The 15,835-nt window shown below is 41.8% G+C and overlaps 1 protein-coding gene across 1 annotated transcript; it reads left to right on the plus strand.

Moving 5' to 3' along the window:
- Window positions 1-5,805: 5,805 nt before the first annotated feature.
- Window positions 5,806-14,673, plus strand: LOC129339184 (olfactory receptor 10A2-like). The gene is made up of 2 exons (XM_054993785.1): window positions 5,806-6,713; window positions 14,565-14,673. The coding sequence occupies exons 1-2, from the start codon at window positions 5,806-5,808 to the stop codon at window positions 14,671-14,673; spliced, it is 1,017 nt and encodes a 338-aa protein (XP_054849760.1).
- Window positions 14,674-15,835: the final 1,162 nt, after the last annotated feature.

Raw genomic sequence — 15,835 nt, forward strand, 5'->3', positions numbered from 1 at the left:
GGCTATATGAGCACTTGGTGGAGTCAAGATCTTTTTATCACTTACAGGGAAAGCAAGTATAATTCAGGAAATCATAGGACAGTTTGCCTGTTACCTATTTTATCAATTCGATTAAAAGAGCAAAATAAAATTGTTCACCCCAAGTTAATTCTAGAGGAAAAGTTACATATTGAGTGGATAAAATGCATGCCTGTATAGCCCTGTTCATGTGTCTCATGTCAAATATGTGTCTCATAACAAAATATTTTCACTTTTGTATACAGTCTTGCCCCCCATAGTCAACCCTTTGGTATACAGTCTGAGAAACAAGGATGTTAAGGAAGCCCTGAGAAAGGCTACTGAGAAGATTCTGGAAAGAAACAAATTACTTAAAACATGAATGATTTACTGAGCTTATTTTTCTGGAATCTTTTTGTCTGTAATAACCTATGTTTCAATCAGGGCCACCAACATCCACATCATTCTCTTCATTTGACTAATCAGTACTTTCATGCTCCTTAAACATCTGCAAGCCTCTGTGTTTTGCAACCCTTATGAAAGGCAAGCTCCATATCCAACTGGATCAACAACACTGTGATTACCTCTATATTTGTGTGTTTGTGTTTAATACTATAGCGATGTTGCTATTGTTCCAATGAAATGGATCGTTTCTCCCATGTGAGTTTCTCACTGTAATAAAACTATTCTACAATAATACCAGCCTGGTGATGCTTGCTTGTTATACCATGAGTTTTTAATTCACTTCGCCCCTTTTATTTTGACTCTGTTATCTTACATGCACATTACTGATAGAAGAGCCTCTCATATTGGAGGAAGGCTCACTGACTCCTTGGGAAGGAGGTAGGCTTCAAAATTGACTGCCTGGAGTCCTATGATAAAAGCTTTCATTTCTATTCCACAAAATATAAGGCTACAAACATGAGGTTCCATTGATGCAATGAGCAGAGTCATTCTGCCTTAGCTTCATGTGTTAGAGTTTACTGGTTTGGGACTTTTTCTGTTCCGTGTAAGAATTTACATATGATATTTTTAAAGTATAGTGGAGTGGATTAAACCATCCTCTAAGTAGCCTTCCTGCAATTTAAGTGGCTCTTCCTCCAATTTACATGGCTCTTCCTCCTATGGAAGAGCAGAGTAAGTTGGAGGAAGACTCCTCAGACTGGAGGAAGACTTCAAACATGAGCCAAAGGAAAGATGTGGTATAAATATTTTAATAAATGAATGAGTAAATGAATAAACTTCATTTTGTGGAGTGGTAGGAGTAAGAGATCCACCCTGATATTTCTGAGAGAACAAAGAGTCCTCTGGTAACTTAAATGACTATCAAATGCATATGACATTTTGAAGAAGAGATATTTCATTGGAGCTTGGTGCAGATATAGTTCTGCCTACTGAATACATATTTAATGTATTCAAAAAGCAGAAGGCTAGGATAGGGCTGTTTGTACAAACCCAGTCCAGAAGGACCCATAAGTGTCCCAAAGACCCCATAATATGCTGCACTGCAGATGAAGATAAGCCAAAAACGTAAATGATCCAATCAGAATTGGTGTACTGCACACCCTAATCTTGAAGAATTCATAATTTTAGATGAACATGGTATATAGAATTTCAAAAAGAGATTACTTTCTGTAGAGAACTGGCCAATCCAAAGTCCAAATTAGCCCAAGTGAGATGTTGTCAAATTTACACATGGATTTCCTCTTGTCAGCTTCCATTTGCACATTGATAAGAAGCCAGTAGAGATAAGCCAGGACTGAAGGAACAGGTTCTTTGGGGGTCTCCCTTTTCTTCTACATCACCATTAGTAAATCTCTCCTGCAGTCACATCAGGCTTCTGAAAAACATCATTCCAATTGTATCTTTTGTATCCACTTAAATAAAGGAGGCCTGGAGTTGGTCAGCTCCTCTTTCAATCACTTGGCCCATTAAAGGCAGATTAGAGACTGGGCAGTATTTAGCTATTACATTTTCATAACAACAACAACATTCAATTTATATACTGCCCTTCAGGACAACTTCCAAGATCACCCAACAAGCATTGGATTTTAATATGAATGTTTCATGTTCAGATGCACATTACCTCAAACAGTGTACCAAGGTAATTCAGACTTAGATTCTGTGATCTGTATCATGTTTAATTATTTAGAATTTATATGCCATCTTCTCTGTCATCACATTGTTACCTGAGGCACTGCACAGTCATTTTCAAAACCGTAATACTTTAATAAAGTTTGATGCTTCGTTGGATTGCCTAATGAAACAAGTGTCTGGCCAGTCTTTCAAGCAGTGCCTTCCAGATAATAGAGAGCACATTGGCTCAGGGCATAGGCTGGTAAGCAACCGGAAGCCAAATTGAGTTGATTTTTGGATAGAACTGCCATGGATGGAGACGGTTAAGCCTGGTTTCCAGCATGAGTCCATGTTTTCCCAGACATCAGAATTAACATACTAATGTGTGGTCCATGCAGCCACTGAAGAAAGGAAATCTGGAGTGAAACTGGATGGGGGTGGCAGAAGATAGCAGGAAAGAAAAGCAATCTGACAGTTCCAAAAACTCCTTGCTCCCTGTCTGAGCTCAAGAGAGCTGAAGAGAGCCAAGCCTCAAGCTGACCAGCGGCTAGCAGCAGCAGACGGTTCTCTTTGGGCCCCTTTGCTGACTCTTTCCCTCCCATCCTTCTGGCTCTTCTGCTGCTACTCTGCAAAAATCTGCTCCACTCGGGTTTTCCTACGGGAGCTCAGGGACGGAGGCATATTAGAGCAGCAGCAGCAAGGCCAGAAGGATGAGAGGAAAAGAGTCAGCAACAGGAGCCCAAAGCTGTCAGGCAGCTCGCAGCGGCAGAAGGAGCTGCTGAGTCTCTCACCACCACCATCACCACTAGGCTCTACTAGACTCATGGTTGAGTCTAGTAGCGACGGCAGCTTCTGTCACTGATAGCCACCTGGCAGCTTTGGGCTCCCCTCGCTGACTCCTTCCCTCCATTCCTGCTGCTGCTACTGGCCTGACTATACTACCCAGATAAACTTGTGAAAACCCGACATGTGTCAGGCGTCTCGTGTAGTTTGGCCCTTGTGCATTGCTGAATCCAGCCCATAAGCTGTCCCAGAGGGTAATTTTGTCCAGGGATTCTCTTCGATGATATATTGTTCTGCTGTCATTTCTGTCTGAATTAGATTTATGCTCCAACTCTAAATGTTATTCATAACTAATTATAACCACTCCCTTTGCAACAATTACTCTGTATCTCTTGAGATATTTAGTTCTTTGCCTCAATGATAAATAATAGCCAAAGGAGTCTTCCTATTTTGGATAAGCATGAGACACAAATGTGGCCAAGGAGGACAGAAAGAAACCTTGAGTGGCTTTATTTCCTTATTGTTTCCATAATAGTCTACTTTTAAGTTCATAAAGAAAACAGCTTCCAGTATCCACAACAAGAAATTGGACGCTCTGCAAACGTCTGTTCCTTCTATACCCCATGATAGAGGTATTTATTACATGGTCTTTTTATGCTGCCTGTAAAACATAAATGATTATAAGATACAAGTATGCTATTATCTGAGAACACTTGATCTCATTGTGAAGTACATAGGTTGTATCCAGATATTTTTTCCCTCTCAATGCCATCCAATTCTTTATACTACAGCCCCTGTCCCACATAACTTTTGACCCATTCTCCCCCTTTCATCACCAGAAATACTGGTTGTATCCAACCTATCAAGAACAGACCTATCCCCCGCCCCCCCCCAAATAACTTTACCATAGGCATTTGCTAAAAACGCAATCCAGAGACGCCAGACTACAACCGCAGCACTTCTGATATGTGGGGGGTTCTGGAAATGGCCTGGAGCAGATAGATTGGATCCAACTGACTTTTTTGCTGGTGAAAAAGAAAGTGGGTCAGAGGAAGGGTTGCTACAGGGGTTGAAATATCCTTTTCCAAAATTTTCTTTTTTAGATATAGCAACTGGTTCCTCTTATTCTCTTTTCCTCTTTCAAAAGTGCAATTTCTCATTATCTCTGAACTTTTAAAACTGTATTATAGTGTAGATTTCCTCATTAGTGGATTGCTGCTTGTTGTCATGATGCTGTAATATGATACAAGGTTGATAAGCAGTCTGATGTAGCAAGGATATATTCAGACAAGTCTGGCTAGTTTGTGTTTGTTTCTTTAATGGCTCAGCTTGCTCTTGATTTCTCAACAATACTTGCAGTATGCAAACAAATAAATAAATAAATAACTTCTTATCAATCAAATCTTCCTCTTCATGAAAGAGGAATTGATTCAGAACTGACTCAAATGCCTAAACAGAGGAATAGAAACAGCTTGCTAGATTGCAGTGAGGAATTTGGCAAAGAGGAATTAAGAGAATTCTACTTAACAATCCTAATCTTGCTAAACCCCCACATAGATAGAAATGTGGCTCGGGAGTAGTGCTTTGCAACAGAACCACTATTTAACTACAAGAAGAAATGCAGTTGTAATAACACAGCCAAACTTAGGGAATTTCCCTGTTAAAAAAAATCCCACCCCCAGCCCTCTTGACAGAATGTTTCCCTTTTGTCTACAAACAGGAGCTGCAAAGTACCTCCACTTGCTTCCTTTTTTGTGTTTTTGTTTTGGTTACAGCCTCCTTTCCCAGGTGCCAATTGGTTTGTTCTTTTTCCTCTGACTCACTGGTAATGCCTGATGGAGGGGGAAATAAATAGAAGAAGGGGGGGAGCCAACAGGAACAGTAAAGTGCTGAAAGAAACGAAAAATGATCAAAAACGAAAAATGATCAAAAAAGGAAAAGAATGCTGTCCCTCCCTTATGCTGTTCTGCGCAGTTCACTCCATGATAAAGCTGAATGTTTTTTTTTTCTATGAGGTAGCAAGGAACTAATGTAATACATTCCATTCATAGGGTTTCCATCTCTATTTTTGTTGTTGCAGCAGAGCTTTTGTGCCTTTAAGGGCCTTTAAGAACTGTATGCCTGGCAGAGAATTACTGTCTGGTATTTCCCTAATGCTTCTGCCTCCACTGCAGCTGTTACCACCTGCTATGCATGTGTTAAAGAAAAGATCACTTTCCTGCCTCTGCTTGATGACCTCTCACATAGGACAATCCACCCTGCACCTAGGTAATTGGTCCCATTGTCTCTCACCATTTGGATGTTCCTTCTAATGTTCAGCCAGAATCAACCTCCTTCAACATAGGTCCATTAGATCTAGCTTAAACCCATTAAGAGACCCAGTGTAGCTGTTAGTATGTCAGATTAGGATTCGGAAGACCTAGGTTTAAACTTCACTCTGCCATGAAAGCTTGCCGGGTGGCCAGCCACTCTCTTTCAGCATAGCCTACGTCAGAGGGTTGTAGTCAGGATAAAATGGAGGAGGGAGGACAGGAGAATAATGTAAATTGCTTTGGTTCCCCACTGCGGAGAAAGGCATGGTGTAACAAAATTAAGTAATATAAAACCTGGTCCTCCTTTCAAACAGAGTCTGCATTCACACGTTTTTGGATACTGCATTATTATTTCTCTTGTAGCAATCATTCACCTTTTGGACAACAAAGGGAAATCTAGTGTTGTATAATTGCTGTAGTGCAATATAAAGCAAATGGTGGATGCAGCTTGAAGTGTTCAGTAAATAATATTCATTGGACGACCCAATCATGAAAAAAAAAATGTATAGCAAGTATGTCCCAATTCCACAGTGTTTTCTGTCTGGTACCATTGAGTTTAGAAATGCTCGATGTCTCTTTTCATGAGTTACTGTGAAGTTATTGCTTCTTTTCTGTTTTCCCCTCACCAGTTTAAGAAATGAGAAGAAATCATAGCATGGTAAATAACTTCCTGTTGCTGGGATTCTCTGATTTGCCAGGTTTGGAGGGTTTGTTCTTCTCTGCCTTTCTGACCATCTATCTGTTGACTCTGACTGGCAATGCTCTCATAATTATTGTCACATTGGTTGACCAAACACTCCACAACCCCATGTTTTTTTTTCTCAGAAATCTGAGCTTTCTGGAGATATGCTACACCTCAGCTATTGTCCCCAAAATGCTTGAAAACCTACTGTCAGAGGATAAAACCATTTCATTCATTGGTTGCGCCTTTCAAATGAACATCTTCCTCATTACAGGGGCAGCAGAATGCTTCCTTTTGGCTGCCATGGCGTACGACCGCTATATTGCCATTTGCCACCCTCTGCGTTACACCCTCATTATGAGTGACATAGTGTGCTCTGAGCTGGTGACATCCTCATGGTTGGCTGGAATCCCAATGCAAGTTGGCCAGACTGTCCTGGTTTTCACCTCTCATTTCTGTGGCTCAAATAAAATCAACCATTTCTTCTGTGATTTCCCTGCTGTGATCAAACTAGTATGTGGCAATACCTCTATCAATGAGCATATATCCCTGTTAGAGGTAGCAGTACTTGGACTAATCCCTTTTGCTTTGATTTCCATTTCATACATGTGCATTGCTTCCACTGTTCTGAAGATGCCAACTGTTGAGGGAAGGCGCAAGGCTTTCTCAACATGCTCCTCACACCTCATGGTGGTGATGTTTTTCTATGGCTCTGGAATCACAGTGTATTTGAAACCAAAATCGAGCAATTCTTTGGATACAGAAAAATTCCTCTCCCTCTTTTACACTGTCCTACCACCGTTGTTAAATCCTCTTATTTACAGTTTGAGGAACAAGGAAGTCAGAGAGGCACTCAGGAAGCTATTCTTCCTCATTCCCCGCTCGTGAGAAACAAATGCACACAGAAAATACGGGGAAAATAAAATGTCAGGCAGAATGGCTGTTCAGTAATGATTGTCATGGCAACTTAGTGCGTCAATTTGTTATCTGATTATTTTCATTGTGTAATTGTTTTACATTAATTGGATTGTGAATTTGGACAGGAGAAAAAAATAGAAGGAACAATAACATTCCTCATGCCCCCCATAACTAATAAAACAGAAGATAATTCTTTTCCTCTTTATTTGGGTGCTTAAAGGTGCTTTTTAAAAAAAGTGCATCTTGCATATTGATAGTAAAATACTCTGCTTTGAAAACACTCTGCTACCACGAAAATAATGTCATTGCTAATAATTTAAATGGTTTTGAGAATAGAACTGAACTCAAGTGCACAAAACATCAGAGATTTGTATTATTGGGTTTGAGTTGATTGTTAATGAAATGGACGATTAAGTAACTATTGTGGTAATCTTATTATTATGAAGGCACCCAAAGGAGAAGGGAACAGTATAATTAATATTGTATACTTTAATTGCTATTTTATTAGTTTTAATACCAACCAATAAAAAAGGTTGTTTGAAATTCATGACATTTTTAAAATTTACATTTAATTCCTTAATCTTCATGTCTCCTTGTCTTCAACATCATTTTTACAAGTTTTAGTTATTGCACTGAAGATACATGGGGTCTGGTGGAATGCTTTAAGAGAGATGCCTGCCAGTTTGTGGAGGATAGGATCTGGTTTTGGAAGCTAAGTATAAGGAAAGAACTGGAATTAGGAATTAATAATAATTCCTAGATGTGAGTATTGCATAAATGAGAGAAAAAGAAGACCAGACTAGACAGATACCTAGATTTTAGAATTAGTCAGCCTGGTAAAGACTGAATAATTGGTGTATATGAGTTGACATAGAAGAAAACTGTAACGTGATAGGAGACAGTTTTGTCAAGATATATACAGTGTCAGTAGTAGGCAGCATTAACAACCACCTAGTAATTGAGGAAACGTGATTTCACTTTTAAATCATGTGATTGCTCTAACCCTAAAGGAAGAGACATGATTCCATGAGACTCACCTCTTCTGATGTTGTTAAATTGAAGTTAGTAGGCTACCTATGCATGCAAAGATTTGCATATGTAAGCCAGTTGTTGGTCCTCCGATTTGTCTGCCAAGCAACCAAAATGACCAAGTGATAGGAATGCCTTCTCTTTGAGGAAACCCTAAAGAATATAGAGCGTTTCAATATAGAAAAAATGATGATTGGGGGGCATGATAGAAATTAATAAAATTATGTATAATGCAGAGAAAATCAATAGAGCCTTCTCCCAAAATAACAGACCTTGGGGTACCCAATGCAGTTAATAGGCAGTATATTGAAGACAGACAATGCAAGGTTAGAACTCTTTCCATAGGATCTGGAGATGGCCAATTGTTTAGACAGCTTTAAAAGCAGACTAGGAAAAAATACAGTGGATTGAGCCATCAATGATATGATATGATATGATATCTACACCTCCATCTATACCACTGAACCTCCATGTTCAGTGGTAGAATACCAAGCAAGGAATGCGGCACTTACCCGGTGGGCTGGAAGCCTTTGACCGGGTGCCGTTATTGCCACCCGGGAAGGAGCGAGGCAGCACCAGCCCCGCCCTCCTTCCATATTTGGTCGGCTGGGCGGGCAGAGCAGAAGCGCGAAAGCGGCTTTGCCCGGCCCAGCCTCAGTCGCCGTTAGCTGCTCGGCCCACCCTCCTCTCCCTGTATTGGTGCGGGATTAGCCGGCTGCTGTTGACAGAGTCAGGTAGGAATTTTCCCCCCATTTCTTAAATTGGCAAGGTAGAGAGGGTTTTTTTTGCCTACCTTGCACCAATAGATGGGATTGAGGAATTGGCATGGGGTGAGGCTATCCCTTGGGTTATGGCAGGTTTTGGGTTAAGTTAGGGTGCAGGCCGGTGAGCACCCTTGGCGCTTCCCCTTTTAGTGGGAAGAGGGGTCTGCCTGAGGGGCTGGTACTGCTTTGACGGCTGCCAGTTGGGGGGCAGGCTGCCTTTGGAAACCCCAGCTTGCGAGTCCTTACCTCACTGCTATACGGCTGAGGTGTTAGGAGCTTGGCAGGGGGGTGACCACGTTGCCTGGCCGGCCGGGTCCGCGCCATCCAAGGGATGGGTCGCACCCGGGGCTTTGGGGCTCGCCCAGACAGGTCAGGGCGGTGATCTACGGCGATACCGTGGCCTGACCTGTACCGCTTTAGGCCCTTGCCGCTGTGTGTTTTATGTTGATGTATATAGTTAATAAAGTGGCCCTTAGATCCAATCTGGTGTCTGCCTCTTTATTCCGACTAGGGTGGCAATAAGCAGGTTGTAGGGATGCAGCGAATTTCCCTATAGACACTTTTGATGGTTGAACATTCTGTGTTCAGTAAGTTAGCAATCAGATGCCAGCCAAATACTTGGCCTGTTTGGTTTGTGCTGAACAGCCACAAATGCCTGCAAAAACTAGTTTGCATAGGATTTTTCTAAGCCTGTGCATGTTCAAAGACACTGTTGGTTCAAACTAATAGGAAATCATTAGCATCACTACCTAGCTACCTAGCCAAACACTGAGGAATAGGATTTCATTGAAACATAGCATTTACTGATGACTTATATGATTTGTAAGTGATCGAATTGTCTATGTAAACCGCTACCTGCAGAGCACATCAGTTGCACAACAAGGATAGGGAGATAGTAGACCTCAATCGAGCTTTGTGAAAAGGTTCATGTGTGAAGAGCCAATTGTGCTATGCTGCATAGTTAGGAAGGAATACAGTGAATCAACCTGTTGAACACCAACAAACAACTGACAAATTATCAAAGTGTCAAAAATTAGGTTCTTGTTTGCAATGGGCAAACAAGATGCAAGCTGAACCCATGAATCTTGAAGCATACCAATCCATGTGCAAGATTAAGCTCAAATCCTTGCTTAAGGATCTCATTGTATCATCTCAATTATTTCCTAACTCAATTGGCTATTTTTAGGATAAACTGGGAATGGGAGAGACCAACATCTGCTGGCCTTAGCTTCTTGGAGGAAGAATGGTATATGAATGTTATAAGCAAGGAATAACAATAACAAGAATACAAGCAGATTTTTACTGCATTAGCCATGGGACACCTTCATAAGGATGATTATCAATATATAAAAATAGTGACAATTTACCAGAGGTGAAAACTGAGTGGTAAGATGCAAATTTTACTATATAATTGAGTAAGCATATTCAAGACGACTCACTTCCTACCCTGGTGCACCATCAGAGGACGCTGCCATGGAGGGAAGCCCAGGCAAAGCATCATGTCCCTCCAGAAAACATGCCATGGTGGGAAGCCCATATCAGGAGGATCAGGATGTGAGTAGGTGGCAATGCCCACCTGCTCTCTTCACCCAGCTGGTATTAGGAGTGGGGCTGGTGTCAATGCCCACTAGAAGCAGAGCAGGTGGCAATGCCCACCCCCACTTAACCTAGCTGGTATTAGGAGCAGAGCAGGTGGCAATGCCCACCCCCGTTAACCCAGCTGAGATAAGGAGCAGAGCAGATTGTAATGCCCGCCTCCCTTCACCTGGCTCAGATCAGGAGCGGAGCAAGTGGCAATGCCCACCCCCTGCCATCATCCAGTTGGGATCAGGAGTCAAGCAGGTGGCAACGCCCACCCCGCACATTCACTGGGCTGGGATCAGGTGCACAGCAGGAAGGAATGCCCTTCGCTCAGCCGGGATATAGAGCAGAGCAGGTGGTAATGCCCGCCCCCTTCAGCCTACCAGAATAAGGGTCTGGAATCAAGCACCAAGCAGGCAGCAATGCCTGTCCCCCTTCAACCTGCCAGAATCAGGAGCAGAGCAGGTGGCAATGCCCACACCTCCTTCACCCAGTTGGGATCAGGAGCAGAGCAGGTAGCAAAGCCCACCATTTGCCTTCAACTGTTGGGATCAGGCGAGGAGCAGATGGCAATGCCCACCCCCTTTCACCCAGCTGGGATCAGGCTCAGAGCAGGCAGCAATGCCTCCTCCCCTTCACCCAGCTGGAATGAGGTGCGGATCAGGAGGCAATGTTTGTTTCCCCTCCACCTGGCTGGGATCAGGAGAAGAGCAGGTGACAATGCCCGCCCTCCTTTACCCAGCCTGTATCAGGTGTGTAACAAGTAGCAAAGCCCACTACCCCTTCACGTGGCCGAGACCAGGCTTGGGGCAGGTGGCAATGCCCACCCCGCTCCTTCATTGGCTGGGATCAGTGACAGAGGAGGAGAGAATGCCTGCCTGCCGGCCAGCCCTCCCCTTTCTAGAGCCCATTGTATTTTTTCCCAGAACGAGCTTTGTTACTAGTTTTATTAAATCTAATTGATGTATTTAAGCACTTGACAGATCCTTGGTAAGGTCCTAATTATATAACAAGATTATATAACAAGATAGCAACACAATTACAGGAATTACAGTGAATGGTTAAAAGCAAAGTCAAATTTAAAAGGCCTCCAAACAACAATTTCACATGAGGCAAAAGGTATCTTTCTAAGTCATTTCTGCCTATATAGATAAGCTGGAATGTGTCCAAAGGAGGGCAACTAAGATGGCGAGGAGTCTGTAAACCAAATCCCTATGGGGAAAGGTTGAAGTAGTTCAGCATGCTTAGCCTGGAGAGGAGACAACTGAGAGGTGATATGATAACCATCTTCAAGTAGTTGAAGGGCTGTCATATAGAAGATGGTGTGGAGTTGTTTTCTGTTGCTCCAGAAGGTTGGACCAGAACCAATGGGTTGAAATTAAATCAAAAGAGTTTTCAACTAAACATTAGGAAGAACTTCTTGACAGTTAGAATAGTCCCTCAGTGGAACAGGCTTCCTTGGGAGGTGGCGGGCTCTCCTTCTTTGGAAGATTTTAAGCAGAGGCTAGATGGCCATCTGACAGCAATGCTGATTCTGGGAACCTAGGGAAAGCAGGAAGGGCTACATCAGTGCTTAAATGTTGTGGCCCCTTCTTATAAGCCCAGGGTAATGTTGACTGCCACTTTGGGGTCAGGAAGCAATTTTCCTAGGCCACTTTGGCTAGAGATACTGATGGTGCTTTGCCATCTTCTGGGCATGGAGCAGGGGTCACTGGAGGTATGTGTGGGGAGGTAATTGTGAATTTCCTGCATTGTGCAGGGAGGTTGGACTAGATGACCCTGGAAGTCCCTTCCAAGTCTATGATTCTATGATTCCCTGTTATCTCTGCTTTATTCAGACCAAATAAGAAAGAAAATGGGTAGTTCAATATACCAATGCCTGTCTATTAACACTTGAAAAGAATCTCCATTTTCATCTCATCAAAATTTGTGGATTCTGTGTTGAAAACTTGGCTGCTACAACAAGCATATCTGTCTTCAGAAAACAGCATGGTTTTCATCACATCTGTTCCAGACACTTCAAAGGAGCACTCCATTTGACTTGCACTCAGAAAGTGTACAGAACATACAACTTCTCCACACAATACATACACATAAGATCCCATCACATATTATTAAGGCAACAGTCACTGTCCCTGATGGTATGTGTATTCCCAAAGAGTTTTGATGCTGGAGTCACAGGTTTCCAAATCAGTACCTAGTACATATTGGGTTTGATTTTTGCTCAGTTTCACCCATTTCTCGTTATTATAACCCCTTCTCCATGCTGATCCCATGATCTCCAACATAGATATTTGGGTAGTCAGATAAGGGTAGATCCTACTGTGATCCTACCTCTTCAAAGTTTATTTATTTAAATATGTATATGACACCTTTCCTTTTGGCTTATATTTGAAACCTTTGTTTAGACTCAGGAGCTTTCCTCCAGCTTAGTGGATCTTCAGTTAGAGGAAGTGACACTTAGGTTTGAGGAAGCCTTCTTAGGCAGGGAGAAGGCTACTGGGAGGATGGTTGAATCCATCCTATTAGATGCTTCAGCCATGGGAAACTGATTTGAATCACAGCTATCATCCTAAAATACCTTAATTCTGCATGGCCTAATATGATGCAACTCCAGTCTCTGCAAGGGATTAAACCAGAAGTGGATTTACACAGGAGTGAGCTGAAGCAAATATGCCTGCATACATCATATATACTAAAGCTATATTACAAACGTTGATCTCCCTATTTCCCATCAGTTCTTTTCATTTCATTTTTATTTTGCCCAAAACATTTTAGTCAGGCAAGTTCTGAACTGTACGGGAACCCAAATATTTCCTGGAAAGCAGCCTCAAAGCTTCCTTCACCTCCTGGTTTCTCAGACTATATACGAGAGGATTTATCAGAGGTGGGAGGACTGTATATAAGAGAGACAAGATTTTGTTCAGTTCTCTCATGGCTTCTGTCTTTGGTAACATCATTAGAGATCCATAATAAGAGGACACCACAATCAGGTGAGAGGAACAAGTGGAAAAGGTCTTTTTCCTTCCAGAGCTGGATGGGATTCGTAGAATGGTCATTATAATATATACGTAAGATGCCATAATTAGGAAAAATGGGGGAATGAGCAATAAGAATGCTATAATGAATGTCATAAGCTCTACCAAGCTGGTATCATTGCAGGAGAGTTTGATTAGAGGGCCATTATCACAAAAGTAATGATCAATTTTGTTGGGTCCACAGAAGTTTAACTGCACTATCAGAGCCTGCAGTATGATACTGGCCAAGAATCCATTGAACCAAGAAGTAGCTGCTAGCTGGACACACATCCTGTTGTTCATAACTGTGGCATAATGCAGTGGTTTGCAAATAGCTAGATATCTGTCATAAGACATGGCTGAGAGCAAGTGGCATTCTGATCCTACTAAAAAGCCAAAGAAGAAATATTGCACAAAGCAACCAGTGAGTGAAAGTGATTTATCCTCAGCCACTAGAGTGGTCATTATCCTGGGTACAATGGTGGAGATATAACAGATCTCCATAGATGACAAATTCCCTAGAAAGAAATACATGGGGGTATGAAGGTGGTGATTAGTTACTACCAAGACAATGAGGAGAAGGTTTCCAGAAACAGTCACAATGAAAATTATTAGGAACAGTAGGAAGAGAGGAAATTGCAGGTGTTTGAGATCTCCAAATCCCATAAGGATAAACTGAATGGTTCTGTTTTGATTTTGTTTTTCTCCTACATCCATTAAGGGTGAGGTAGTGGTGGTGACAGCTCTCCTGAAATATAATAAAGAGAAAGATAAACAACTAGAATTCTCATAATGTCTTGAATATTTATCCTTTCAATTCCAGCTCTGCAATGCTAGTTCTTATAACTGGACAAAAATAAAGTCACTTAGAAGAATGTAAGGGATTGGACTAGGCAGTGGGAGTGCACATGGACAAATAATGTCTTGCGGTGAGCAAATCACACCTACAGCAAAAGTACTCTTTGAAGCTGTCTGATTCTATGTGTCTTAATAAGAGCCTTTGCAGAGCTCTAAAGCAGATTGAACTCCACTTAGAAAAACATTTTCACTCTCCCATAATACAAGAATTCAGAGTCACCCAATGCAACTAATTATCAGTAGATTCAGAAAAAAAATATAAGCACTTATTTACACAAAAAATAACTAAAGTATTGTTAAGTATCACCTTTCCCAATATGAGTCTATATGTCCACTCAATTTCTAACTGGAGGCCCTAAAGGCTATCCCAGTTGTGGCACCAAAACTGCGGAGCTCCCTTCACAGAGAAATTCCTGTACCTCCCTCTATTGTTATCTTCTGCCAGCAGTTAAAGACCTGTTTGTTTTGTTTGCCATACCCCAATAACTGTTATAATGTGGAATTCACCACTAAAATATTTGGCTTAGATCACTTCTAGGGATGTGACCTGGAAAAGAAAAAGTATTTTTTTATTCGGATTCCGGCATACCTATGAGAATTCAGTGATACCCAGGTCCCCCTGTACCATTTCTGGATTCAGGTTCAGGTTTTTCTAAGATGCCACAATTATTCAGGTTCCATTATTCTGTATAGGAGGACTTTTCTAGGGGCTGGAGTGGCTGTTTTTCAACCAAATGACACCAAAGTTGCACAGGTGCTAGTACTGTCTGTCCACTAAAGTCCTCTCAAGTTTAAAGTGAATTGAACGAAGGGATACAATTCTATGGGCCATTGAACAAGGGGTCCCAAGTCATCCTGATCCCACCCCAATAATGGAGGGAGGGAAGGGAGAAGGGGTGAGCCAAATGGCAGCTCTGCCATTATTCCGTATAGGATATTTTTTTCAAGGGAAGTGTGGTGGGTTTTTTTTACCAAAATGGCACAAAAATTTCAGGGGAACTAACACTATCTGTCTACTAAAGACCCCCCCCTTTTCAAGTGAATTGGACCAAGAGGATTTGTATACCTGTTCCCCAAAATTATGGTAAGGATCTGTAATGGCTATTTTCATGGGGGGGGGGGCTGACTTGGGAATTTTAGAATTCACACCCCTGGTTACTTCAACAAGTAGACAAACTCAGACAGGGCAGATCTATCGGCAACAATTATCTAAGACGGCTAAACAAATCCTTGCTGTTTGGGTCCAAAAACATTTAGTTGGTCGTTATTTGGAAATATAATAATAATAACATTTGATTTATATACCACCCTTCAGGACAGCTTAATGCCCACTCAGGAGTGGTTTACAAAGTATGCCATTATTACCCTCACAACAAAACACCCTGTGAGGTGGGTTGGGCTAAGAGAGCTCCAGAGAACTGTGACTAGACCAAGGTCACCCAGATGGTTTCAAGTGGAAGAGTGGAGAATCAAACCTGGCTCTCCAGATTAGAGTCCCACACTCTTAACCACTACACCGAACTGGCTGGACTAGCTGAGCTCTTGGTCTCATCTCAAAGAACTCTTGTTGCATCTTACACAGAAATCTCCTGATTCTCGTCTATAAAACGTATTCACATTCTTCAAAGGTCATGGATTTTGAATAGCACAGAACAAATTGCATATAACAAAGACTCAGTGATTTGGTACTTACAGTTGCAGAGTTCTAGTTCATTGTATTTAAAGGTTCAGATATCTCATTTGAATGCCCATTTTGGTTCTTATATTAATAGCAAACAATATGATCCAGTTAAAATCCCTATTTATTCCTATCCATTT

Source organism: Eublepharis macularius, chromosome 12 (assembly GCF_028583425.1).
Source record: "Eublepharis macularius isolate TG4126 chromosome 12, MPM_Emac_v1.0, whole genome shotgun sequence".
In the NCBI taxonomy this organism is placed as follows: Eukaryota; Metazoa; Chordata; class Lepidosauria; order Squamata; family Eublepharidae; genus Eublepharis; species Eublepharis macularius.